Source organism: Crocodylus siamensis, chromosome 5 (assembly GCF_052110815.1).
Source record: "Crocodylus siamensis isolate JL-2025a chromosome 5, ASM5211081v1, whole genome shotgun sequence".
Lineage (NCBI taxonomy): Eukaryota > Metazoa > Chordata > Crocodylia > Crocodylidae > Crocodylus > Crocodylus siamensis.
Window position 1 is genome coordinate 40,276,463 of NC_143399.1, and position 26,639 is coordinate 40,303,101.

The window sequence follows — 26,639 nt, forward strand, 5'->3', positions numbered from 1 at the left end:
TGGGGAGGCTGTTTAAGTGATTAAAAGGAGGCAAACTCCCTATCATAGTCTATACCCACAGGCCTTCTATTTCAAGAGCTTTTAAAGTAATTAATAGCATGGGGCAAGGATATGATTTTCCCATGGTTATATATTGGTCTAGGCCTTGAGGCAATTATTGTGTGAGATCAAGGTACTTCCCTGAGAGATGAAGACTCTGTTCCAAGGACTTTATTGTTTTATTTGACAATGCCACTAAATATATCATACCAACAGTCCTTGGAACTGGGACTGAAACACAGCATTTGCCTCTGTGAGTGGCCTAGCAACTACAGTCATGCTTCTTTCTTTCCCTTTCTGTCTTTATTTTAACAGTGGCAGCCACTTGTGTGGATCCTGGTTCTGTCCACATGCATTAGACATGCTCATGTTTGTACCAGACCAAGCCTCTAAATAGATCCCTGTCAAGTGGAGGCATGATAAAACAATGAGCCACTCAGTTCTGTCAAAGCTTAGGCATTTCCAGTGTTTGAGAGAATGAGTGCAAATCTCTGCCTGGCACTGCTTTGTACCATATAAAAACACCCAAGTCTCATTGAAAGTTAAAGGTAATTAGGCTCCTAAATACCTAAATCACTTAGACATCTAAATCACTTTGGGTAAGATTTGTAAAAGTATTCAGGTGCCTAATGATGCAGATGTGTACCTAGCAGGATTTGCAAAGGTGTCTATATCTCATTGAAATGGCTGGAAGTTTGGTGCCTAACCTTCCTGGTGCACTTTTGAAAATCCCACTGTACCTATCTGTACCTTTGAGCACCTCTGAAATGCTGGTCTATAAATTCCCTAGGCCAGGACTGTCCACGTTCTGTCCAACTTTACATAGGTCACACCAGCAGGGGCCACGTGCCCTACATGTATTAATGCCTCAACCTCACCCTTACTGGCTGACTGCAGGCTCCCCTGCTGTACCGTGCTGCATGGGTGCTCCAGGCCATGGGCTCCCACAGCACTACATGCTCCAACACTGTACCCCCGAAGGCAGAGGCAGGGAGGTGCAGCACAGAGGGCCCAGCTAATGCAGCCCAAATGATGAGTGGCAGCCAGATGGGCACCTTGGGGGGGTAGGGTGCAGGAAGAAGTGCTTGTTAATCCTTCACAGACTGCAAGCAGCCCATAAGGTACCAGTTGACAGCCTTAACCTAGAGCTATATAGACTATACATCAAGGCCCCCTCCCCCCAATTCCTCCCAGTAATCATCAGACCTAAAAGGCTGGTTTCGTGATTCATTTCAGATATGACAGCTTCGCATATGAAGCAAATCCTGCTTTACATGGGTATTTCCACCATGGCAGCTGTGGGTTTCTTACTGTCTGGAATGCTAATAGTTATGCTGCTCAAGCGTCTCAGTGAGAAAGGTAAGAAGAGGCCTGGGTTTGTGACTATCCTCCATGTTATTGCTGAGGAAAGCATGCCTTCTTATGCCACACAGCTGGTCCCTGTGTGTCTGCGTTGTACAAACTGACCCAAAAAAAAGCACTTTGCTATGCTGAACAGTTTTAGGAGAGAGCTTTGGACTTCTGTTTTTTCCCTTACATGCCTAATTCAAGGGCAGCAGCAGTCTTGTTATAGGTAGAATCACAGAGTAGGACTGGAAAGGACTTCAGGAGGTCATCAAGTCCCACCCCTGCTCAAGGGAAGGAAAATTCCTGTCTGAACCCTGGTAACCAAGTTTCACCTAAAAATGCCTAATGATGGAGTTTCCACAAATTCCCTAGAGTAATCTGTCCCAGCACTCCTTGTGGCTAGAAACTTCTTTCTAAAACAATGTTTCTGGCTGAGGCAGAAAGACCATGGGCAGATTTCTGAATTCCAGCGGGGTTTCTGAAGGGAGCAGTTAGAGAACAGCTTCTCCGCCTGTAAAGCAAACTTGTTCTGGTACAGGATGGATGGGCGAGAATGAACATAGAGTGCCTCAACACTGCCACCCTCAACCAATGTCTCCTTGGCAGCTTACTTTCTAACTAGACCTGGCACTTCGAGAGTGTGGTTCTTCTTTATTATATTACAGCACAGCAAAAGCTCTGTTATCTGGCACCCATGGGGCATGGGGGTGCTGGATAACCAAATATGCTGGTTACCCAAGAGGCCTGAACAGGTGTCTTTGCCTGTGGGGGCCACTGCCCCTCCTGTGTCCAGTGCGCCACCACCCCTCCCTGGCATCAGCGTGCCGGGGGAGAGGGAAGGGGGCCCCGTGCAGACTGCTTTGCCCTGGGCCCTGGGGGGCTCAGCAAAACTGGAAGTGCCCCCCGTAGGCACTTCCGGTTTCGCTTCTGACACGTCAACCGGCATGCCAGTTAGTGGAGCATGCCGGTTTCTAAGGTGCCAGATAATGTGGCTTTTACTGTACTAGTAAACTGCTCATCAAGAATGACTGGGGGGGAGGAGGGGCAGACAGGGATAGAGGTCTGCTCCCCATCTCCCCCCACTGCTCCAGGGCCAGGGCCATTCCCCCCATCACCCTGCAGCTTCAGGCCAGGGCCTGGGCCTGAGCTGTTTCCCAACTCCCCTTCTGGCTGGAGCTGGGACCCCTCCCCACCTCCCCCCACTCCCGCCCACTGCTTTGAGCCAGGGCCGGGGCCACTCTCTGCCACCCCCCCCAGCTTTGGGTACACAGCAGTGCTGGCTGTGGCAGGGTGCAGACACCAGTAACTCCCCCACCTTCCTGCTTCCCTCCCTCCCCTGTTCCCTGCCGCCTCCCCACCCTTTGCTGCTGGCTGTGGTTGAGGGGGCAGGCACCAGCCCCTGGCTCCATGGAGCAGACCCAGGGGGGCGAGGCCAGCTCCGCCTCTCCAGCCCCTCAGTCCCCACTGTCATGGTGGCGGTCCACTGTCTATCCTGTCCGAGACAGCCAATCGTAGTGCAAATAAAGCGTTATGGCCGGACAGACGGACGGACGGACAGACAGACTATGGCTTTTATAAATTCAGAATTAGAATACCTCGTGGTCACCACTGAGATTGGGCCCCGTTATGCTGGGTGCTGCATGTGTATGTGTAGTAAAAGACTCCTTGCCCTGAGGAAATTCAGAGTAGAGGTGAAGAGGACAGGGCTGACCCAACCCGCAGTCAAGTCAGTAGAACAAGAGATGCTGTTGCTGTTGCCAGGAAGTTTGAAAGATTTCCGAAGACTTCTGAGACATAGAAGAGTGGAGTGCTATTGCTGGCATGGGCCTTCATGGAACACGTCAGTGATCCACCTCGCACTGCCAGTGTTGACAGCATCTTTTTAGAGGGGAGCTAATCTGGCATCCTTTTCGTGGAGGGCAAACAAAACCCCTCCAGAGAGAGAGAAGCTTCACAGCTGTTTTCTGCTCTACTGGGACATCCTAACAATCACCTCACTCAAGAGGTCCATCCTTCCAGGCCTCATGACTCAGTTGGCATGACCCTGTAAGCAAGTTCTTACTTCCTTCCCTCCCTTCCAACATAGGGTCTAACTACTGTTCCACAACTATGGCATAGGTACCTTAGCTCTTACAGATTAGCTCTTCTTCAGTAACAGGACCCTGAAGGCCCTGGATGGCTCTCTGTGTAAGTCTGCTGCTCTATTTAGACTCCAGCCTGTTAAATACTGCTTTATTCCACACCCTGTCACTGATGAAAACTGTTTATTCCTTTTTGTCTCTGCCCTGTTCCGTGGATGCTCTGATTCTATCTAACAGAGGAAGAAAAGAAGCTCCTGAATCCCACAAGGTGAGAAACATGTGTTTTGTGAGTCAGCTCTTATAATTTGTGCTCAGGTGTGAGTAACACAGCAACTTTGTCCATCCCCAATTTCTTCCCCACTCTCCCATGACTTTGCTGCATGCCCACAGGTACAATACTTATGTGCAGTCATGAATGGCTGCAATGCCATAGGCAGCTAAGGAGGCTCTACTAGTTCTATATTTTCTTGGCCCATGCTAGGGCCCCTGCCACTTGTTTTTACTCCATGCTTATACCACTGTGTTTTGGTTGTTCTCTAGTGACCTGGGAGCACCAGGAATTTTTACAAATACAGCATATGAATCCAACTTGTAAGGTAAACTAGCAGCAAGATTGCTCTTAAAACATTTATCTATTTGGGGGGAGGTGGGCAGGTTCAGAGCTCTACTCCTGTCTCTACTGAAATGATCATACACTGGTATGAAAGATGTTTATTCCTTGTACTGGCCAAGAGGGTCATTGTTGTTCTTGCCACTGGTCATCCTAAGCGACTTGAGTCAGTCAAGGCCACCAGCCCTGGAGGATAATCCTTTAGCTCAGACCAGATTCATACTTTTGGTGCTGGAGGTCCTGAGTTGAAAAGAAACACAGGCTAAAAGAGTCCACATTGCCCCTCCAGCAAACTGAACTTTACCAAGCTCTTCAAAAATCTCTCCAGTGAGTGATATCTGATTAATATTTATTACAGATAAAGTGGGAAATGCCCACAGAAGAGACAATTGCTGGCACTCAAAGGACCTGAAGATTCTTGTGTTGCAGCCGTTTTATAAGTTTATTTTTGCACATTGCTGTTCCACTCAGCTGCCCTGTAGACCAAGAACTGGCAGTCAGTTCCTAACAGTCAGAGATTAATGTGATCCTATTGCATGCTCATTCAGTTTAGATCTGGAATCTCAGCTTGGTCTCCCTCCAGCATTAGGCTCATGCTCACAGTCCAGATTTATCATTTGAAGGAACCTAAGTTTGGTCCTTCATTCATTGGTCTACTGGATGTCCAGATGTCAGTCCTGAGCACCTACATCTTTCCCCTTGACATTCCCTTGGCCCACTGCAACTATCACAATGTTCGGTACCCCCAGAGAATTCATAGCTTCTAATGCTCTAAGAATTTGCTGTTCCTGTTTACTGCCTACTGTAAATTAGCTAAGTTTTAAGGAAATAACTTTTCCTTTTGCCTCAGTCTACAGATATTTACATTATTCACAGTAAACTATTTTTAAAAGGAAGAAATAGTCATCTAGGACTTGTTGATTAGTGGTGGATGATTGTACATTTATTCCATGGGCAGTGACTGAAACCATCACTTGGGACAGGCTTATGTGTCTGCATATTTTTCCTTTTAACTTTCCCAATTGTCCATCAGAAACATTTTCTGAAGGCAAGAGCCTTCTCTGTCCCTACTTCTGGTGGTGGACTGTGGGGTTAGCACTGTTGGAGGCACTGAGCAGGTGAGAGAAACAGGGGAGTTAGGGAGAATATAAATGAGTGGTACTTAAAGTCACAGTGACTAGTAAAAGGAAACAATGCAGATGAATGCAGATCTGCATCTCTGGCCTGAAAGTGCTGCTGGTGGAGTCTCACCTCCTTCACCTAATAAAACTGTACCATAACTATGGGCATCTCTGTAAACCCATTTAAGGGGTCAACCTGTTAAACCCTTATACCTTCTCTGATGACGAAAGGCTTACACAGCAATAGCTGGACACTGAGTATTTTGATTTCTAAGCAGTCTCTATTGAAGCCTCTGCTAACTGATCATGAAAATTTAATGTTTTTTCCCCCTTGTGATCATTTTCAAAGAATGGAGGAAGTCAGAAGACTGGCAGCTATTGATTCTATGTCTTCACTTCTGCATGGAGAAGAAACCTCAGCTGGACACTCCATAGATTATAGTTTAATTCTGGCCAAATATCTGACAGCTTCTCCTTGCCCACATTTCTCCTCCAAAATCTCCTGACAGCAGTGTCCAGCTTTCCCCACGGCCACATTTTTTCACTTTTCAGAGTTTACCTCAAATTAAATGTTGAATAGCAAATTAGTGTCAGGACCTCCATCTAACCCAGGAGGTGCACAGCCCCACCAGGGGAGACGCCTTGTTGGACCTGGTGCTGGCCACGGGTGATGACCTGGTGAGGGGGCTGTGGGTGCTCGACCACCTGGGCGACAGCGATCATCGCCTGCTGGGATTCACCATCCAGCGCAAGGTGGCAAAGGCCTGCAGCAAGGCAGCAGCCCTAGATTTCAGGAGGGTGGACTTCAATGAGCTAAGAATAGTCAGGGAAGCACTGAGGTCCCGGAGGGGAGGGGAGCCAGGTGTCCAAGAAGAGTGGTTGCTCCTTACAGAGACGATCCTGCAAGCCCAAAGGGAGGTAATCCCAACACGGATCAAAGGGAGCAGGGGGGCGCAAAAGCCCCCATGGCTCACCAAAAGCATCCAGGAATGTCTTCTAGCTAAAAGGGAGGCGTACACGCAATAGAAGGGAGGGACCATCACGAGGGAGGACTATACTGCAGTTGCTCAGGGATGCAAGGGGGCAGTCAGGAAGGCCACGGTGGAGATGTAACTGGGACTAGCTCCCCGGATCAAGGACAAGAAGTCCTTTTTTAAGTACATAGGGGGCAAAAAGAAGGGACTGGGTAATGTGGGGCCCCTGCAAGACATGCTAGGAAATTTGGTCGTCACATCAGACGACAAAGCTAACCTATTTGACAACTTTTCTGCCTCCATTTTCCTGAGCAGGGACCAGATAAGCGCCCCCCACCAGGCCCCCCTCAGGCCCTAGAGGAGGCGCACCTAGGCCAAGAGTCAGTGAGGATCTAGTCAGGGAACTTCTGGAGGGACTGGATGTATTTAAATCAGCTGGTCCGGACGATCTCCACCCCAGAGTGCTGAGGGAATTAGCTGAGGTCATTACGGGACCCCTGGCATGGCTTTATGAGCACTCGTGGTGCTCTGGTGTGGTGCCAGAGGACTGGAAGAGGGTCTATGTGGTTCCCATCTTCAAAAAAGGGAGGAAGGAGGACCCGGGGAACTATAGGCCAGTTAGTCTTACCTCGATCCTGGGGAAGCTTTTTGAAAGAATTATCCCGGCGCATGTCTACGAGGGGTCAGCAGGGGAGATTATGCTTAGGGGCAACCAACACGGGTTCATCAGAGGCAGGTCCTGTCAGACCAACCTGGTGGCCTTCTACGACCAGGTCGTAGATGCAGATCCTTAGATGCAGGGGTAGCAGTGCACGTAGTCTTCCTGAACTTTCAGAAGGCCTTCAACACTGTCTCTCACCCTGTTCTCATTAAGAAACTGAAGGACTGTGGTATAGACACCCACACAGTCAATTGGGTCGCCAACTGGCTGGAGGGCCGCACCCAGAGAGTGGTGGTGGATGGGTTATTTTTGACCTGGAGGGATGTGGGCAGTGGGGTCCCCCAGGGCTCGGTCCTCAGGTCCGCCCTGTTCAACATCTTCATCAGTGACTTGGACAAGGGGGTAAATAGCACTCTGTTCAAATTTGCTGATGACACTAAGATGTGGGGGGATGTGGGCACGCTAGAAGGGAGGAATAGGCTGCAATCAGACCTAGACATGTTACAGGGATGGGTGGATGGGAATAGGATGGGATTCAACACTGACAAGTGCAAGGTGCTGCACCTGGGGAGGAAGAACCAGCAGCATACCTACAGGCTGGGGAACTTCCTTCTCATCAGTGCAGAGGCAGAAAAAGATCTTGGAGTCATCACTGATGTGAAGATGAACATGGGCCAGCAGTGTGGGAAGGCAGTTAGGAAGGCCAACTGCACCTTGTCATGCATCCACAGATGCATCTCGAGCAGGTCCAGGGAGGTTATACTCCCCCTCTACGTGGCACTGGTCAGGCCGCAGTTGGAGTACTGCGTCCAGTTCTGGGTGCTGCACTTCAAGAGGGATGTGGACAACATGGAGAGGGTCCAGAGGAGGGCCACTCACATGATCAGGGGGCAGCAGAGCAGGCCCTATGAGGAGAGGCTACGGGACCTGAACCTGTTCAGCTTCTACAAGAGAAAGCTGAGGGGGGATCTAGTGGCCTGTTACAAACTAGTCAGAGGGGACCAGCAGGCATTGGGGGAGTCACTGTTCCCCCAAGCACTCCCAGGAGTGACTAGAAATAATGGTCACAAGGTGGCAGAGGGTAAATTCAGATTAGATATCATGAGGCGCTACTTCAAGTCAGGGTGGCTAGGATCTGGAACCAACTTTCAAGAGAAGTGGTGCTGGCTCCTACCTTGGGGGTGTTTAAGAGGAGGTTAGATGAACACCTTGCTGGGGTCGTTTGACCCCAGTACTCTTTCCTGCCATGGCAGGGGGTTGGACTTGATGATCTGCTCAGGTCCCTTCCAACCCTACTAACTATGAAACTATGAGTGTCGGGCTTGCTGCATACCCTTGTTGTCTCTGACATTCCCAAACAGACAAGGCGAAACACTTTTGTTGCAAATGACAGTCTTTTGCTTCCTCAGTAATAAGGAAGGAAGACAAAGGGGAAAATGTAAATGTGGGCATGACAGATTAGTGCTTTATTGATTATCATTGTTATTTACTTTCCATCTTTCAGAAAGTTGGCCTAATGTAGTAATATTCAATAATAAACATTTAAATATGAAACCTGGTTTTTGTTCTGGCTTTCTTCACAGTCTTGAATCCTGAAAGGGAATCAATGTACAATCAAGAGCTTTGTTTGAAGAGCAAATAAAACAGGCCATCTTCTTGTGACTGCTTAATCTGATCTCCTTCATAATACAGCTGCAGAATTCACCCAGGGTTTACTATACCGAAGTTGTAATTAGCCAAACTAGAGCATATGTATTAGAAATATACAGTGCACTCCTTTTAGGGAAAAGCCTAGGGATTGGAAAAAGGCTATGCATTTATCTTAACTCAATGAAGACAATACTCATCACACTGTAGGGACACCCTGATAGTCCTTTCCCACTTCATTAATGCTTTGACTCCTGATCTGTTGGTCTTTGACCACTGCTTATGTGTTCATGACCAGAGAAGTGCTTTACCCAGATAGTTCTGGCTCCTGAGTGTGACCTGAGCGTGAGCTCTTGCCTGTTCTAGGATAAAAGCAGACAGAGAAGTGTAACTCCTAATGCACACTTAGATGTCCATGGTGCTGGTTCTTCCTCCCCAGGTGCAGCACCTTGCACTTGTCAGTGTTGAATCCTATCCTAATGTCTATCAGATTAGGGTGCAAACATCCCCTTCCAATCAGCAGGCTAGGGTCACCCTAACTCCCATCATTCTTCAGCTTCCCCCAGTTAGGTCTATGAGCACACAGTACATGCATTTTCACTGACTGAGGAAGGAACAGGTAAAAGGAATTCTAAATCCAACATCTCAACAGGACTGTCAACATCTTGGGAAAGGAACTGTCCTGTGTTTATACATATCACTTCTGCTGCAAAACCCCTACCCTTGGCTCCAAGGACCATGTGAGCTGACATGGAGCCATGTTGGCTCAGGTGGGCTTGTCAGGTGACCTAACAATCTGTGTTGTCATGGGGTGTGGGTTGTGAGGGAGATGAATGCATCTCAGAGTATAAGATGGGTGTTGGGGGGGAAAGGATGAGAGAATCTCCCCCTGTTCACATGATGGTTAGGGTTGATGGGCACTGAGACTCCTCCCATCAGCTTACGCCAGTTGGTTCCTGGGTCTGGTGGCAGGGGCAGGGACTGTGAGATGGCACCCATGTATTCACCCAGCTGGCAGCCCTACCCCAATAAACCTCCCTGATGTCTCTCCCCCTTTTCCCACACCTTGGGTACCAGATCACAGAGGGCATGAAGCCCACCTTGTTGGGTGACCTGGCCCAGCACTGCTGGGTTTTGAATGGTGTTCTTTCAAACCCAGGGGCTCTGAGACAGGTTGTCAGGGGGTCCACAGAAACTGGGGGTAACAGTGGAGGGTGCTGGAAGGTAGTGTGCAGCCATGGCCAGGCCAGGCCAGCTGGCTCTGTGTCAGCTTGCATGGTCCTTGGAGCCAAGGCGCCGAGGGTAATGGTTCTGCAGAAGTGATATAAAAGGGTTCCCTGACTTTAGGAAGTCTGAAACTAGACCTAGGGGTCACAGAATGAAATGAGGAGTCTAAATTTAAAACTAGCTAGGGCTGCCAACTCTGAATCTATCCCAGGAGATGTCATCACTAATGACATGAATGATTTTACATCAGGAAGGCAAATGCACATGACTATTACCTTTTAAAAACCCACTGGACAACTGCATACGTCACATTCAATACTTAATATTTATTTTAATGAATGTCCTATCATTTATCTCCGGGGTGACTCTCAGCAGTCTCCTGGAAGTTTATCTCTAATTCCTGCAACTCTGGAGGGTTGGCAACCCTAAAACTAGCAAGAGGAAGGGGTTTTTTTTCACCCAGTGCGTGATTAAGGGGGGACTCTGGGCTGAAGGCAGGAGGCCGTGGCGCTGTTGGGAGAAACCCCCACAGGGGTGTGTGAAGCCTGCCCCTCTCCCACCCCCGGGCTCCTGCAGCTGAATCCTACCCAAGGCCCCACAGCACAGCTGTCTCCCAGCCCCCTGCTGCGGGGGCACTGCGCCTTTGCCCTACCCCTCGGGCACCTCCATCTCGGATCCCCCCAGCAGGAGCACCCACAGCGCCAACCCTCGTGGTACGGACCAGGGTCCCGCACAACCCGTCCAACAGGCACCCACCACGCCGCGCCCCCAGGGTGGGGCGGAGCTAGCTCCTCCCCCCGCGCGTCCTCGCTCGCTGTCAGAGAGGTTTTTTGACCGCTCCCGGGCACCGTAGCAGGGGGCTGGGTGACGTGGGGAAGGAGACGTGTGTTCGGGACGGAACCCGGAAGCGGCATGGCGGCGCAGGTGGTGGCGTCCGACTGGGGCTCCCCGGGGCCTGGGCAGCTGCCGCCGCCGGGTGGCGGGCCCGACTGGGGTGAGAGCAGCCGCGCCGGGGGAGGGAAATGGGGGCGGCTCTGGGCAGGCCGGGCTGAAGGGGCCCCGCGGGCACGTCGAGTCTGGATCCCCGCGCCCCGGCGGCCGCTGACGTAAGGCGGGACATCACAGCCGGAGCCGCCGCCACCGGGGAAGCGGGGGAGGCTGCTCTGTGCGGTCCAGGGGTCCCGAGGGCAGGGCAGCTTCCCCCCGCCCCAGTCTGCACCAGTCTGAGCAGGGGGCAGAACTTCCTCGCCCCAGTGTGCAGATGGGAGACAGTGGGGGGCGGGAGGGACCCTCAGGAGGTCGGCTAGTGCAGCGGTTCTCAATCTTTCTTGTACCAGGACCCATTTGTAAACATCGATGGCCAGTCCCGGCGCAGTGCCCCTCACTCCCGCCGCGCTGGCCCCGCCCCGCCCCCCAGTGTGTGGGTCCGCGGGTGGGTGTATCTGGGGCATGCAGGGGTCCCAAGCAGCTCCTTGGAGGCTGGAGCTCTGCCAGCCTGCAAGGGAACAGCCATGGTTTCCCATATTTTTCTCCTTTAAAAGAAAATCCATTTTTAAAGTTTGTTCATGACCCTTTCATATATTCTTGCAACCCACTTTGGGTCATGACTCACAGGTTGAGAAACACTGATCTAGTGCATCCCCCTGCTCAAAGCAGGACCAACCCCAACTAGATCATTCTAGCCAGGGCTTTGTCAAGTTGGCCCTTAACCTCCAAGGATGGAGATGCCACCACCTCTCTGGGCAGCTTGTTCCAGAGCTTCACCACCCTCCTACTGAGAGAGTTTTTTCAAATATTCCAGGGTAGAGGAGCAAGCCCCTCTAGCCAGGAACCTCCAGCTTCAAGTCCCAGCAGGAGTATTGGCACAGCCCCGCCAAAATCCCCAGCCTGGGCTGCAATCAACGCTCAGTGCCTCTGAGGAAAACTTTAAAAAAACCCATGACTCATGTATCAGCGTGGGGAGTGAGGAGGAATTACCTCCCAGCCCCAGGAGGCAATCAGTGTTGGAGAGGCTGGGCTTGATACTGGCATGATTCCTTCTGGCTTTGGCCTGTTTGAGTTGAGGCAGAGGAGGCATCTTGCAGGTAAATGGGTGAGGGCGTAAGGGAAAGAGTCTAGGATGCTGAAGCAGGTGTGAGTGGGTTCCTGTGAGGGCACTGATGGGGAGGAGAAAAGGGAGGGAAGGTAGTTGATGGACAGCTGTGGGAAGGAGCAGTGGGCAGACTGCAGGAATGTTGGCTGTGGCAGGATATAGGGAAAGGGGAAGGAAGTTTTCTGGGGTGCTGCTCTTGTGTGATTAAGCCACTGTCCTGCTGCAGGGTTTGAGCCTTGTAGAGCAGTCTGGATTATATTCCAGGTCCTAATGAAATTTCTATTAAAGTGCTAGGAGAGGGATCTGGCTTGAGGACTGGGTGGCGGGGCGTGAGGGTGCTCAACTCTTCTTTGGTGCCTTTGACTACCCCAAACATAACTTGTAGCATAAAGTATTTTCCCTTTTTGTTTGTATTGCCTTTAGAATCTATCCTCTTCGATGAATTCAGTGACCTTGCAGATGTGGCAGATTTGCAGCTGGATATGGAGAATGAGCCTTATGTGAGTAGCCAGAGGAGAAGCATCATGGGCTGAAGTCCCACAAATCCTTGTAACATTTACTGTCACAGCCACTAAGAAATCATTGGAGAATATGGCCTGTTTTTATATGTGCACTTGGTAACCTCAGTTTGTTGCTTCTGATTAACCCAAGGAGTAATCAAAAGGCCGTGTTGGGTAATAGCCCTTTTGAAAGGCAAAATGCTACTCTAAGTTGGTGAAATGAAGCATAAAAATAGAAAACGATGCTAAAGAAACTATTATACAGGCACCCCTAACTGCCTTTTGGGTGAATGTATTCCAGCATACTTGATTACAAGTATGAGCCTGAAAAAAGACTTACCTAGATTATATGTTTATCCCAGTCTAAACAATTCTCATAAAGGGCTGACAGTGCTGCTTTATTAGCATCCCTAAAACAGGCTACCTGACTATAAGAAGTCTTGCAAATGAGGTTACTTAGTTGGTGTCGCTTTTGCCCATGTGGCAGCACTGAGCTGCTTTCATAAATACACAGGGCTGTCAGTGCTGCAGTGTTGTCAGTTTTGGGGGATGCTTAGCTCCTCACCATTTTAGGTCTTTTCTTTGCAGCCCTGAAACTGTGTAGCTACCCTCATTGTTGAGGCCTCTAATGGAGAGGGATAGTTAGAGGTAGGTTGCAGAAGACGAGGCAGGGTGGCACCATAGGGACTGAGTTAGTCTCCAAGATGGTACCCCGTCATGAAACTGACTTGTCTCTCCCCCATAATCTCCTTTGCATGCTTTAGCCTCTGAAGAAACCTAATTTTTGTTACCATATACATAATTGCAAAATTGATTTTATGCTGTTAAGTGAATCTCATTTGATCAGTATACCTACATCCAGTATACTATATTTCCCAGGTACGATAACAAATGGAGAGCTGCCCCCAACAGGTAAAGTGGGAGAGGCCTGGTATAATTGGAAATGAATGGGCAAAACTTTATATTTTTATGAATTTGGGAATCATGGCAAAGTTCCAGCTGACTAGAAGAAAACTTGTGTTGCACTAATACTAAAAAAAAGTAAATGGGGAGGTTCAGTAATTACAGGCTGCACAGTCTGACATTAATTCTGGACAAAGTTCTAGAGTGATTCATAGAGTCAGTAGGCATGTCTACATATGTATTTATAGTTTCATAATTTGTAGGGTCGGAAGGGATTGAGCAGATCATCGAGTCCAACCCCCTGCCGTGGCAGGAAAGATTACTGGGGTCAAACGACCCCGGCAAGGTGTTCATCTAGCCTCCTCTTAAAGACTCCCAGGATAGGAGCCAGCACCACTTCTCTTGGAAGTTGGTTCTGGATCCTAGCCGCCCTGACCGTGAAGTAGCGCCTCCTGAGATTTAGCCTGAATCTACCCTCTGCCATCTTGTGACCGTTATTCCTAGTCACTCCTGGTGGTGCTTGGGGGAACAGTGACTCCCCCAGCGCCTGCTGGTCCCCTCTTTTACAAACTAGTCAGGCCACTAGATCCCCCCTCAGCCTTCTCTTGTGGAAGCTGAACAGGTTCAGGTCCCATAGTCTCTCCTCGTATGGCCTGCCAGCTGCCCCCTCATCATGCGAGTGGCCCTCCTCTGGACCCTCTCTATGTTGTCCTCATCCCTCTTGAAGTGCGGCACCCGGAACTGGACTCAGTACTCCAGCTGCGGCCTGACCAGTGCTGCATAGAGTGGGAGGATCACCTCCTTGGACCTGCTTGAGATGCATCTGTGGATGCATGACAAGGTGCAGTCGGCCTTCCTGACTGCATCCCCACACTGCCGACCCATGTTCATCCTAGTATCAGTGATGACTCCAAGATCCCTTTTTTACCTCTGCACTGATGAGAGAGGAGTTCCCCAGCCTGTAGGTATGCTGCTGGTTCTTCCTCCCCAGGTGCAGCACCTTGCACTTGTCAGTGTTGAATCCCATCCTATTCTCATCCACCCATGCCTGTAACCTGTCTAGGTCTGATTATAGCCTATTCCTTCCTTCTAGCATAGCCACATTCCCCCACATCTTAGTGTGTCATCAGCAAATTTGAACATGGTGCTTTATACCCCCTTGTCCAAGTCACTGATGAAGATGTTGAACAGTGCGGGCCCAAGGACCGAGCCCTGGGGGACCCCACTGCCCACATCCTTCGAGGTCGAATAAGACCCGTCCACCACCACTCTCTGGGTGTGACCCTCCAGCCAGTTGGCGACTCATTTGACCGTGTAGGTGTCGACACCACAGTCCCCCAGTTTATTAATGAGAATGGCGTGAAAGACAGTGTTGAAGGCCTTCTGAAAGTCCAGAAAAGCTATGTCCACTCCTACCCCTGCATCTCAGGATTTGGTGACCTGGTCGTAGAAGGCCACCAGGTTGGTCTGACAGGACCTGCCTCTAATGAACCTGTGTTGGTTGCCCCTAAGCATAATCTCCCCTGCTGGTCCCTTGTAGACATGTGCCAGGATAATTCTCCCAAAAAGCCTCCCCAGGATTGAGATAAGACTAACTGGCCTATAGTTCCCCGGGTCCTCCTTCCTCCCTTTTTTGAAGATGGGAACCACATAGGCCCTCTTCCAGTCCTCTGGCACCACACCAGAGCACCACAAGTGCTCGTACAGCCATGCCATTGGTCCTGCAATGACCTCAGCCAATTCCCTCAGTACTCTAGGGTGGAGATCGTCTGGACCAGCTGATCTGAATACATCCAGTCCCTCCAGAAGTTCCCTAGCTAGTTCCTCACTAACCCTTGGCCTAGGTGTGCCTCCTCTGGGGTGTGAGGGGGGCCCAGAGTTGGGGTAGCTGTTCCGGTCCCTACTCAGGAAAATGGAGGCAAAGAAATCGTTAAATATGTTAGCTTTGTCATCTGATGTGACAACCAAATTTCCTAGTGTGTCCTGCAGGGGCCTCACGTTACCCGGAACCTTCTTTTTGCCCCCTATATATTTAAAAAAGGACTTCTTGTCCTTGATCCGGGTAGCTAGTCCCAGTTCCATCTCTGCCTTGCCCTTCCTTTAGGAGAAAGGTGGAGCCCATCCCATCCGAGCATGTCTCTTGTTGTGATGTGCGGGTTGTTGTCAAGGAAACCAAAGCCCGCCTCGAGACACCATTCCCAAAGTCACCAGTTGGTTTCTGCGATGCACGTGTGCCTAAACTTAATGTGCCTTTGCTTAAGGCGCATAAGGCGATTCAGGCGCATGTCTATACATGGACCCACTAATGTGCATTAAGATCATTACATTTGGGCATAAAAAGCTAGGTCACATTAGCTCACATGCAAACATACTAATGCGCATTAATGCAGTATGTGTCTACTAACACACACCACATTAATGTGCATTAGCACGTCTACACATCCACTAATGTGACTTAGTTATTTGCTCCTAATTTGATACCTGCTTTATGATAAATAATCAGCCATTGGTATTGACCAAGGAAATCTTTATCAGTGCATGCCCAAGTTATATCCACATAATGGGCCCTGCCCTAGAGTTGCTACCCTTTTTGACATTCTTGCGGTTTACCTCACTTCTGACACAACCATCTTGTATATTTTGGGTGTTCATGGTCTCCAGAAATTCTCTTAGGAACATGTGATGCTTTTAAATATTTTGCTTTGTATTTATTGGAATAATTTTGCTCCTTGGCTGAGACTGGAGAATTCCACTCCTTTTAGGAGGAGGAGAATTCATAAAATAGAGGGGGGTTTTGTACAGGGAGCCAAAACCTCCTGTTGACTCATTTATGAAAGTCTGTCCTTGTGCCATTTGCATAGAGTCAAAGTATCTTTGGAAAAGGAAGTTGGATGCCCTCCCTCTGGGAATTGAAGGTATCTGTTTATTTAACTGTTGTGTGCCTAATAGAGAGAGCATTGGTTTATCACTTTGTAGATTTGGGGTCTATTACTAGCTCTGTAATCCATCTTGCTAATGTCCTTCACCAAATCGTGTTGCATCCCCAGGTCTCAATTTCTCCCATCTGTAAAATGGAGCTAATAATCTTGACATCTCAAGGCTGGAATGTATTGATGTGAAATCAGGTATTATAAAGACAAAAAAATGCAGAAAATCATCATCTCAAATAATGACTGAGACCTGTAGTTTGCTACTGCATTATAAATAATAGTTGGAAAAATAATTACTCAGGTAACACCCCTTCTCCCCCTGCTTATCCAGTTGCTGATTAAGACTGAACTAAAAGCCATAGTCTCTTTCTGCATCTATGACTTACATCATTATTGTTATAGAAAACTTGCCTTATATGCTTCTGAGAGTTTAGCTGTGAACACTGGTTTCACTATACCATAAGGTACAAATGGTGCCTTAGAATTCCTTTCTGTTATTTTGTTCTATAATTAGCTGAGCATAATGCATGCTGGTTATAATATATATCCTCAGTTCTTCCTTCTCTGAAATCTAATTATGCTGAACTGTCATTTCAGAAAAATTGTCTGTATAACCTTGATTTTGATCTGGATTTGATGTCTTGTGACCCAGACCTCTGGGATACTACAAACCAGACTTTTTCAGGTAATACATACGAGCTATGACTTTCTAGTCACAGGTGTCATAAGTTTGGGGATACCAGCGGAACTGTTTACTAGAATACCTGAGCAGATCAAAGCTCAGAAAAAACCTTCTAGGATCCATTAGGGCAGTGGACCAAACTGTCTAGGGTAGCTGTGGAATCTCTTTCATTGGAGATTTTCAAGAAGCTGAATGGCATCTGTCTAGGATGGTTCAGGAACAGTGCATCTGGTATCTGTTCAGGGGGCTGGATTAGATGATCTTCAAGGTCCTATGTATGCTATGATTTTTGCAACCAGAAATTGCTTCGTTGATGTTTTTTTCTCCTTTGGGTAGAACATTAGGTACTTTTTTTACATAACTTTTGTAGTTTTACTATTTTTACGCATGTATTTTAGTTATTTTTCTTTTCTTTTGTTTAATTGAATGCTTGAAGTAGAGTGACAGGTTCTCTGGGTGATGCTTCTGTTGTTAGAGATCTGTGCAGTACAAAAGCCTATTTGTCTTTGTCTCTTGTAGGAGCAAACTTGAAGACGGAACCTCAATCACCAGCTAATACAACTTTTTCAGTCCCTTCACCATCATCACCAGTGGACTCTTCAGCACAACATGTGCCTGTAAGCACTAACGTTTTGATGCTTTACATGGCTTACAATGATATTGTATGAATGAAAGAATGGCTTATAAAGGAAGTACATATTAAAAGAACAGCATCAACATATTCTGATCTATTTTCTTATAATAAACTGCTTTCAGTTATCTTGCCTGTCCCTGTAACAGTTTCTTCAGTCAAATTTTCTTGTACTAAGCCTTTTTCTTTCCCATGCTACTCTCTGATCCATACAAACAGGAACATAATGCACAGCAGATAATATTGCAGGGGAGTTCAGGAGCCTAGTTTTTCCATGTTATGCTGTGAACAACTAAGATACATCCTCTGTTATCCAAGTGGCTAGCAGGTTGCCTCGAGTTTGATTTGATGTTGTTACTAGGACGTACATAATTAGCAATAAAGAATGAGCTGGAGTTTGGATAACACATTACTTCGCACATAAAAGCTTGTCTGGACACCATCTCAATGGACTCCAGTTAGATAAGCCAATCAGAAGCCCTGTTGAGAGAGATTACCTTGACCTTGTCACAGTTTCACTTACCTGAGTAAATTCAACAGCATTGCCAAATAGGTTTGGATAACTGAGAATGCATTGTTAAGTACCTACCAAAATTGCAGTGGAAGTGTGCTGCATGGTGACTCCTTTAATCTTGCAGTTTCCCCCAGGCCTCCCCGCACTGATTGGCAGGGAGACAAAATGTGTGGTTTTAAATTTGGCATGGCTTTTGCCTCCTGTCCAGTTAGCAACAAACATCAGGGCCATTGGGGCCTCTTAGCAAAAACTCTGCCATATTTAAAACTGTGGTTTTCACCCCCCTGCCAATCAGGAGCAAGTCACAGGGCCCCTCTGCTGATCAGTAGTGGGAGGGGCATGAGGGAAACCTGCAAAATTAAACAAGCTGTCACACAGTGCACTTCCTGTGATCTTTTTTCCGTATGTATTGTATCTGTGTAGAGTCCAAAAGTATTCACTACAGAACGGCCTTTCTAGTAGCTGTTGCTATCCCCTGTCTGCCTGATCTTGCTGGATAAAAAGAAGAGGATTGCTTGTTTTTAAATGGCCTTTAGTACTGCCAAGAATAAAAGGTTGGATAAAAATATCTCTTTCCATCCTCATTGTTACTGTGGGAGGCTTTAGTAGAAAGGCCAGTTAAACACTGAACTGAACACTGAAAATACAGTAAAAAAATCAGATTCTTTATACAGGACCATAACCCCACTGCAGAGTTTGCAAACTTGGTAAACCTAGGTATATCTAACCTCAGCAAATGGCTATGGGGGACTGGGTGTGTACCATATCCTAGTCACAGCTTCTATTTCACAGGGCATCACTTTCCAATCAGCTGTGTCAGACTTACTGTTCCTCAGCTGATCAGAGAAGGAGTGCCCTTTGAAATGAAAGTCACAGCAAAGCACCTGAGTATTAAAAAGAAGTGGTTTATGAATCATTCCTGTATGAATAATACAGGTTGTGATGTATTTGGTTTATTTTTTAAGCACTCTCTTTTTTGTTTTGAAGGATCTGTCATTAGTTGTGGGGTTTTTTGTACTTTCCATCAACAGGAAGACTTGGACTTCAGCTCCAGCTCCCAGATGTCTCCCCTTTCTCTTTATGGCAAGAGCTCCACAAGTCCCTCATCCCCTGATGGCCAGAATGAGAAAAAGCTTGTTGCCAATGCCACACTCCGGTCTGGTATGATTAATATTTTTTATTTGGCCTTGCTGTTGGTACATGCATCATTGCCTTTTTTGAAATGATGCGTGTGAGGGGAAAAGGACTTTCACAGTCCTATTCGAATAGCTAGGCCTTTTGTTTCTGATAAATGTACTTGGCATGAGAAGCACATCTTAACAAAGAAATACATCAGTAACTCCTTATAGAATTCTTATTTTTAGATCTTTGAAACTAACTCATTTATTTTCCTTCTCCCCAGCCAGTAGCTCTGCAAAGACACCAAAGCGATGTAATCAGGCATCCAAACTTTCCATTCAGCCCAAGCCTCTCTTGCTGCCTGCTGTACCTGAGACTCAGACCAACATTGGTTTACCGGCTAAAGCCATCATTATTCAGACCCTTCCAACACTTCTGCCACTGCCAAAGCAGCAGCCAGTGGTTAGCATCCAGCCAGCCCCTCCAAAAGGTCAGTGTATAGTTGTGGTTGAGTAGAGGGCTAGAGATGGGTTTGCTTTCTTTTTGGGCAAATGGAAATGACATTCCATGGTAAGTTGAGTAATGGTAAAAAAACAAATATTGAGTTTATCTCAGGTCTTATTTCTCCCTGGTTTTGATTTGTATCCAAAAATGTGGCAGTGGTTGACAGTCATTTACACACACAGTTTGAGTGGGAATTAACTCAGATTAGCCCTTGATTGTCTCAAGATGGGAATGGGGCTATGTATTTTAAAATGCAAAGATATAAATAGTCCTAGACAGCTGCTTCCTGGTAAGAACAGAAAATAGGATGGGATGATTGTAGTTTCTTATTAGTTTTAATGAAATTGTGTCATTATGTGAAGAGGTAGCTTTTGAGGAGAGAGAAGCTGTTTGATGGGCAGCCTAAGAGTCCTAGCAGCAAAAAGTGTATGGAGGAAATTGGAGCTGATAGGGCTTTGAGCCTCCATCTGCCATTAATCAGTGGGTGAGAACAGGGTTGTTCAACCTCTGACCCACAGAGCCCTGACATCCAGCCTGTGGAGCTCCTCCACAGATGAGAACGCCAGCCTTGCCTGGGCAGCCAACTCCAATCTTGTCTGGGCTGTTGCAGTGAAGGGGGATCAGAGCTGTCCTGGGCCCCACCCCTGAGTGTCCAGATCTGGCTGGGCTCCTCTTTCCCTCACCCTTGGCCCCCAATCCACACACATCAGGACTGGAGTGGCTCCGCATGCCCCCCCATGCATTTAGATTGGGTCTGCCCTGCCCTACCCTGTCTTGTCTGATATGTCCAGATTGGAACTCTCCTTCCCCTCCCCCCATGCATCTGGATCAGGGTTACTCTGTTCCCATACTTCCCCTGCCCCAACCCTGTGTGTCTAAACTGGGACTGTCCTGCCCCTGCCCCCGCCCCCGCCCCCATCCTTTGCATTTGGACTGTGACATTTGCTGCTTCTATCTCCCCACCCCCATGTTTGGATCGGGACTGCCCCACCCTGCTGTGCCCTGGGTGGATGGATCAAGATTAGGCTGTGCAACTGCTTACAGCCAGATTTGCCCCATTAGCTGGATCCAGTCCACAGATGAACCTGGCACTGCCCATCTGGCCTGTGGGGCAAAAAGATTGGGCATCACTGATTTTAGACAGTGATTCTCGACTAAGGTGCGTGGGCACCCTGGGGTGCCACGAGATCCTTTGAAGAGTGTCTCAAGGTGAGAGGAAATAATCTGAGAATGCAGGCTCAGGCTTCTCCCTACCTGGACAGACCCTCTTCCCCCACTGCCCAGCTTCTCTGCAAGGAGGTAAGCACTGTAATAATATATAAAATAGTTTTTTGAAATTGGGTGCCTTTCAGTTCACAAAAATTATGGAGGGATGCCTTGAGTTCAAAAAGGTTGAGAACCACTGGTAAGCTAGGTGTTCCTGTTGGCCTTTTCTCTTAGTATGAGCCCCAAACTGATTTAAATGAAATGGCTGAATGACATTTAAAAGCAACAGAAAGTCTTTTTTTTTTTCTCGTTTAACTCCGTGAATAACCACCTTGTGGAGCACATTGCTGCAAGATGCTGAAACCAAAGGGTTTGGTAGGATTCACAAACAAGGAAATATTTACCTAAAAAAACCCTCCACAGTTGTTACAGATAAGTTTATGAACTGTCTCACTTCATGATATGACCTACCCTAAAATGATGGAAAAAGCTTGTGTATAGAGTAAGAAACCTCTCTTGTGGAGAAGCTAGTCCATAATTGCCTGGGTTTGTTTCACCTTTCTTTGAAAGGCACTATTTCCTGACCATGTTGAAGGTACAGTACTAAAGACTTAGTACTAAATAGGTCATTTGTCTGATATGGCGTGGCAACTTCTGTGTTCTTCTTTGTAACTTATAAATCTTAAGTCACTTGTGTCTGTCTGTCTGTCACTCTCCCTCTCTCAAGAGCTATTAACATGGCAAATTCTAAAATTCATTTTATGAGAACCAGTTCTTTCTAATTGCAGTGCTGTTTTTTTACTTGGACTGTATGATAACACTCCTACAGCTTAAAACACCGATGGCTAACATGGGCAGATGTTTATGTTGGGCAGCTGCCACTAGCCATTTACCATCCTTGTAGATCTCAGTGACACAGGTCACTGAGATCTTATGTCAGATTAAGCATTTTAGTTATTTCGTGTAGCTTTAGCTGTTTTCATCAGTTTCACAGCTAATGCTGCCTCTGACATTGTCAAGTTTTTAGTGTCCAGCCCAACCTTGGTCTATTGCTGTTTGCTGAAGTGTGCTCCATCTTCACTCACAAATAGTGAGCTGCGTTTTACTATTTTGCAAACCCAGTACATGCATATTATGGAGCATTCACTGGAACTGTCTAATGTAGTTTCTCATTTGACCATCAGATGGCCACAGTTGCCTACAATATTTAATTGCTGCTAAAGTTTTGAACCCAAGGAGTAGCAGAAAATGTGAAAAATTCCCTAAGTGTGCATATATATGGCAGTGATGTTGATGGGTACAGAACAGATCTAGGGAAACTTGTTTTCATTAACTGCTTTTCCACTAAGCCAGAGGTTCTCACACTGTGGTACACGTACTGCGCAAGACCTCTGTGGGGATATGCAAGAGAAATTGTGTAATGTTATAATGAAAATTAAATCTGCTAATAATAATTGACATTTAAGGGGTTAATATATAAAACTCGTGCAGGTAGGGGTATGAGGCAGCTGGCAAGTCTGGAAGGCGGTACACAATAAGAAAAGGTTTGGGAATTGCTGCATTAGAAGTTTAGCTAAAGCCAAGGGGTCTGGCACTGAGGTTGCATGGAGCACAATGTACTTTCACTGTCATAGGGTCATAAGAAAGTAGGTCTGAAAGGGACCTTGCATGTAGTCTAACGCCATGCTCAAGGCAGGATCATCCCTGACTAAACCTTCCAAGTACCTGTCCAACTTTCCACAGATTCTGTAGGTAGCCTGTCCCAATGCTTGGCTACCTTTGCAGTCAGAAAGTTCCTCCTTATCTCCAACCTAAATTTCCTCTGCCTCAGTTTAAATCCATTGGTCTTAGTCTTGTTCCCTGTGGCTACAGAGAAAAGCCATCCCCATCCTCTCTGTAATCTCTAGTCTGACTGCCTCCAATGAAAAGTTCAGATTTAGAGTCAGGTTGACACCCCCTTAATCCTTTTTGAGGTACTCATCCAGTGAAGTACTGTGTTGTTTAGTACTGTCTGAGAAGGTATTGTTATGAATGGTCCCATTAATCTTCATGGGTACTAACTCAGATGCCAGTGGTGATACTTTGGAATGCCACTGTTAAGTGTGATGTTGCTCATCAAAGCTTGGAAGAAGAGAGAAGAGGTATTATGAGGATAGTACCATATGATTTCTTTCTCTTTTCCTTCCCTCCTCACCAATATATGAGATGTCAACATTTATCTGCCTCTGCACATTGAAATTCTGGTGAAAGACAGCAGCTACCATGCCTACATACCCATCCACGCACTTCTGTCAGGTGTGCGTGGCTCCACTGCACCAGCAGTGTATGAAGTGTGTCCTGGGAGGGCACTAGGTAGGAAAGGGCAAGATTCTGGTACTGTGAAGGAACTCTGAGTGAACTTGAAACTGGAGTACTGCAAGTAAAACTTTGTAGTGTAGACTAGGCCAGAATCTTCAGATGACATCTTAAGATGTGTACAGAGCAAGTGAAGCTTTTGGATTGAAATATTTTGGGTGCGAATAGGTCTTAATTGTCTTAGTAAAGTCTTTAGTAAAGTCTTTGTGGTATTAATTTACCTGGAGGGAGGAGGAATGTTTCATTAAGTTTTTGTCAGTCTTTTGTAAGTCTTATCAGTCTTTTTGGTATAAAGAGGCCCCTTTCTCAAAAAAAAAAAAAAGGGGGTTTCAGTGTAAGGTAATTTAAGGACATTGCTAAGGCTATGAAAATCTGTACTGTTTCCTTATGTCATTTATTTGTAACCTATTTTATTTGGCCTATCATTTTTTGAATGCTTTGCTTCTTTGAGTTGGTTCATATGTTTGCTTGTGATTCACTTTATACACATTAAATATTTTCAGTAAAAATGCAGGAGGGAGAGGACTGACACACACAGTCAGTTCTGATTAGTAAGAGAAAAGCAAGCAGCAGCAGCTTTATATGTCTGAGCCTTCCTTATGATCAAATTTTTACCTTTTACAACAGCTTTTATTCAGATGGATCCTCAAGTGGCTAACAAACATCACTGTCTGTCTATTATAACTCCAGGCCTTTACTTGGACCCATGGAAACGAGGTACCTTGCTGCTCTGTTCAGACAGTTGTAGACCCTACAGCCTTCCCTCATTAAAGTGACTTTTATCCAGATTTATGGTCCTCCTCAGCTGTTCTCTGTTTTGTGGACCTGTTGCTTGTTGGCTACATTTCAAGAATGGCATTTCTCTTCCCCATGTCGATTGCATCTAAATTTGGAATTGGTTTCTTAAAAGGAAAAATTCTGAGGTCTTGTCAAGAGTGACTGTGTCAGATAGGGGAAGGGGGGAGGTTCTTGACAGGAATCATTATAATGAAAGCTCTGCATCTAGAATGCTCTTGCCTTGTCGTGTTGTCCTCTGAGTACTAAAATACTGAACAGCGCTAGCTGGAGTCTTGTTCTGAAATGGAAAATGCACTTTACTAATCTGAAGGCTTATATTTTGATTCCAGAACTGCAGGCTTAATCTGGATGTCATGGTCTTACATCCACAGCTTCTAAGGAAGATGAATGGATAGAGCCTGACAGATGACACTTTTTAAGACAACCTGTCTTCATCCCTTCAACTCGCTATAAACAAGGCTGGGCAGTTCACTGACAAGTATTAGAACAGTGGTTCTCACCCTCTTTTGTACTGGGACCCATTTGTAAACATCAGTGGCTGGTCCTGACCCAGTAAATAGTTTAAGTACAAAACAGCCCCCAGCCCTGCCAGTGCCCTTCACTCCCAACCTGCTGCCCCCTGCCCTCAGGCCCTAGCCCCTCCATGTATGGGGTGGGAGTGTGTGTGGGGGGCATGTGTCAGGTGCCTTGCGCCTGAAAGTGGATACGGCTCAGGAGAGACCCCTAGTGGCAGGAAGGGGGAGGCTCAGCTGCCAGTCACCAGGGCTGCACGGGTGCTGGTTGCCGAGGCAACCGGTAAAACCAGCTGACAGTAAGGGGCAGGGCTTAGCCCTTCTTAAGCCCAGGTAGGAGGCCAGGAGAGAAGTTCCTCTCCAGCGGCTGTGGGAGTCGGAACTCAGCTAGGACAGGCAGAGAGAGGGGAGAACTCTGGCGGTGTGAACGTCCCCTGGTTACTGCTGGGGTTGGGGAGCCCTCCCTCCCTCTCGCCCTCACTCTCTAGTAGGGAGTGAATCTGTTTTGACTGGACGGTCTAGTTTTATGTTGTAGCCCAGGGGCTTTGTGTTTTTATGTTCATTTTTTTGACCAGAGGACTGGGTGAGGCTATTAGGGGTTGGAGGAGGCCTCATAGGGACTCCCCAGTAGCGTGGGGGTTCCTGGTGCCAGAGAGGGTGTAGTATTTGTGGGGTGCATTGGCTCCAGCCCCAGAGCGAGAGGGGGGCAGCGGGAAGCCCCAGGAATAAAGAGGAGGGCCAAGACATAACAGGGCCTAGGTCAAACCATGTCAACACCATCTGCGAGGCTTGGGCTGCGGTGTAGGGGAGGAAAAGGAGCCGCAGGTAGCGCCCCGTCACCAGGGTGCGAAAAATGGGCAGCCTTCTGCTGATTACAACAATCTACTAATCAAGTAAGATCAAGGTGTGGCAGGTGAGTAAGCAGGCGGTTGGCCCATTACAGGAGGGTGGAGCCACTCCCAGAAAGGCTCCGATATTGATACTCCTGTCACACCATGGTTTCCCACATTTTTCTCCCTCAAAGGATAATCCAGTTTTAAAGTTTGTTGATCCATTTTTAAAGTTTGTTCATGACCCTTTCGTATAGTCTTGGAACCCATTTTTGGGTTGCGACCTATGTGTTGAGAAACGCTACTCTGGAAAAATTGAAAAGCCAAACTACCCATACTTCCTCTAGAAATATGAACCATCCATTGGGTCCAGATTGTTCTTATGAACTCAGAGGAAAAGTAGAATGTGTTCTAATGGTCATTAACATGTCTTGTAATAGTGTAAAAAAGTTTGCTCCCATATTTATTCAAAGAAAGGAGAAAAGCTACAGACTCCATGCAGAGCATATATCTGATACTGCTGTATCAATCAGAACAAGTTTAATCTTCTGCCAGGGTAAACTGAAATGGTTTTTCAAACTATCATGGGTGTCTTTCAGTAGGTGTTGCCCTCTTAAGCCTCTTTCATCAGGATCGACTCCAAGTGCCCATGCACTTCTGTAGATCAGGGATAGCAAAAGACATTTTCTGCCAGATTAAAATACATGGCTTCAGTAGACATTCTGCTGCTCTCTGAAGTACTCAGGAAAATCAGAGTGGATAGTGTTGGTCCATTAGCTTATCAGTTGACTTCTTCCAACAGGGTGAAATGTCACCACAGAAGGATACCATATCCGGATCCATAAACTCTTCATCTGGCTGCCTGGACTACTGGAATACTTGTCCTTGCTCTGCTGAGGTGTAGATAGGAAAGCTATATTTTTACTTGTAACTTCATGCAAAATCAAGAGAAGAAGTGTAGAACCTTTAGGAATCCTTTGACTCATTCGTGATTGTTTTTTTGCCTGTCTCTCTCTCCCCTAGGTCAGCCAGTGATGCTTTCTCAGACCACTATGGTACAGCTTCAGGCTCCTGCAGTTCTTCCTGCCTCTCAGCCAGTTATTGCTGTCACTGGAGGCACCTCCCAGCTTCACAGCTGCACCATGAACATGATTCCACAAGCTTCAGGAAACACTTCAGGGAGTGGAAAAATAGCAGTCACTAAACCTCTTCTCCAAACCACCACACCAGCTACTGGCATGGATGTAAGTTCTAGCTGTTTAATGATAGCCTGTAATTCAGCTGTTGGCATATGATCTGAGGGGTTGGTCATGGTAACACCTGTGGGCATCACGGTCTAAGGAGGAAGGCACCTTG

At 47.2% G+C, this 26,639-nt stretch overlaps 2 protein-coding genes across 5 annotated transcripts in view; both read left to right on the plus strand.

The window, feature by feature from the left end:
* LOC149863940 (P-selectin-like) overlaps positions 1-8,375 on the plus strand; it is a 41,700-nt gene extending 33,325 nt beyond the window's left edge. For 3 of the 4 annotated variants that reach the window (XM_090048957.1, XM_090048961.1, XM_090048960.1), the window contains 4 exons: positions 1,276-1,398; positions 3,705-3,735; positions 4,008-4,063; positions 4,436-8,375. In XM_090048957.1, the coding sequence (XP_089905083.1) occupies positions 1,276-1,398; positions 3,705-3,735; positions 4,008-4,062 (209 nt within the window). In that variant the 3' untranslated portion in view covers position 4,063; positions 4,436-8,375. The remainder of the gene's footprint in view (positions 1-1,275; positions 1,399-3,704; positions 3,736-4,007; positions 4,064-4,435) is intronic. The other variant, XM_090048958.1, reaches the window with a different exon arrangement.
* A 2,200-nt stretch (positions 8,376-10,575) lies between these two features.
* ATF6 (activating transcription factor 6) overlaps positions 10,576-26,639 on the plus strand; it is a 177,491-nt gene continuing 161,427 nt past the window's right edge. Inside the window, exons 1-7 of the mRNA XM_090048719.1 lie at positions 10,576-10,701; positions 12,223-12,299; positions 16,730-16,817; positions 17,334-17,431; positions 18,991-19,120; positions 19,362-19,568; positions 26,307-26,527. Coding sequence (XP_089904845.1) covers positions 10,620-10,701; positions 12,223-12,299; positions 16,730-16,817; positions 17,334-17,431; positions 18,991-19,120; positions 19,362-19,568; positions 26,307-26,527 — 903 coding nt within the window. The 5' untranslated portion in view covers positions 10,576-10,619. The remainder of the gene's footprint in view (positions 10,702-12,222; positions 12,300-16,729; positions 16,818-17,333; positions 17,432-18,990; positions 19,121-19,361; positions 19,569-26,306; positions 26,528-26,639) is intronic.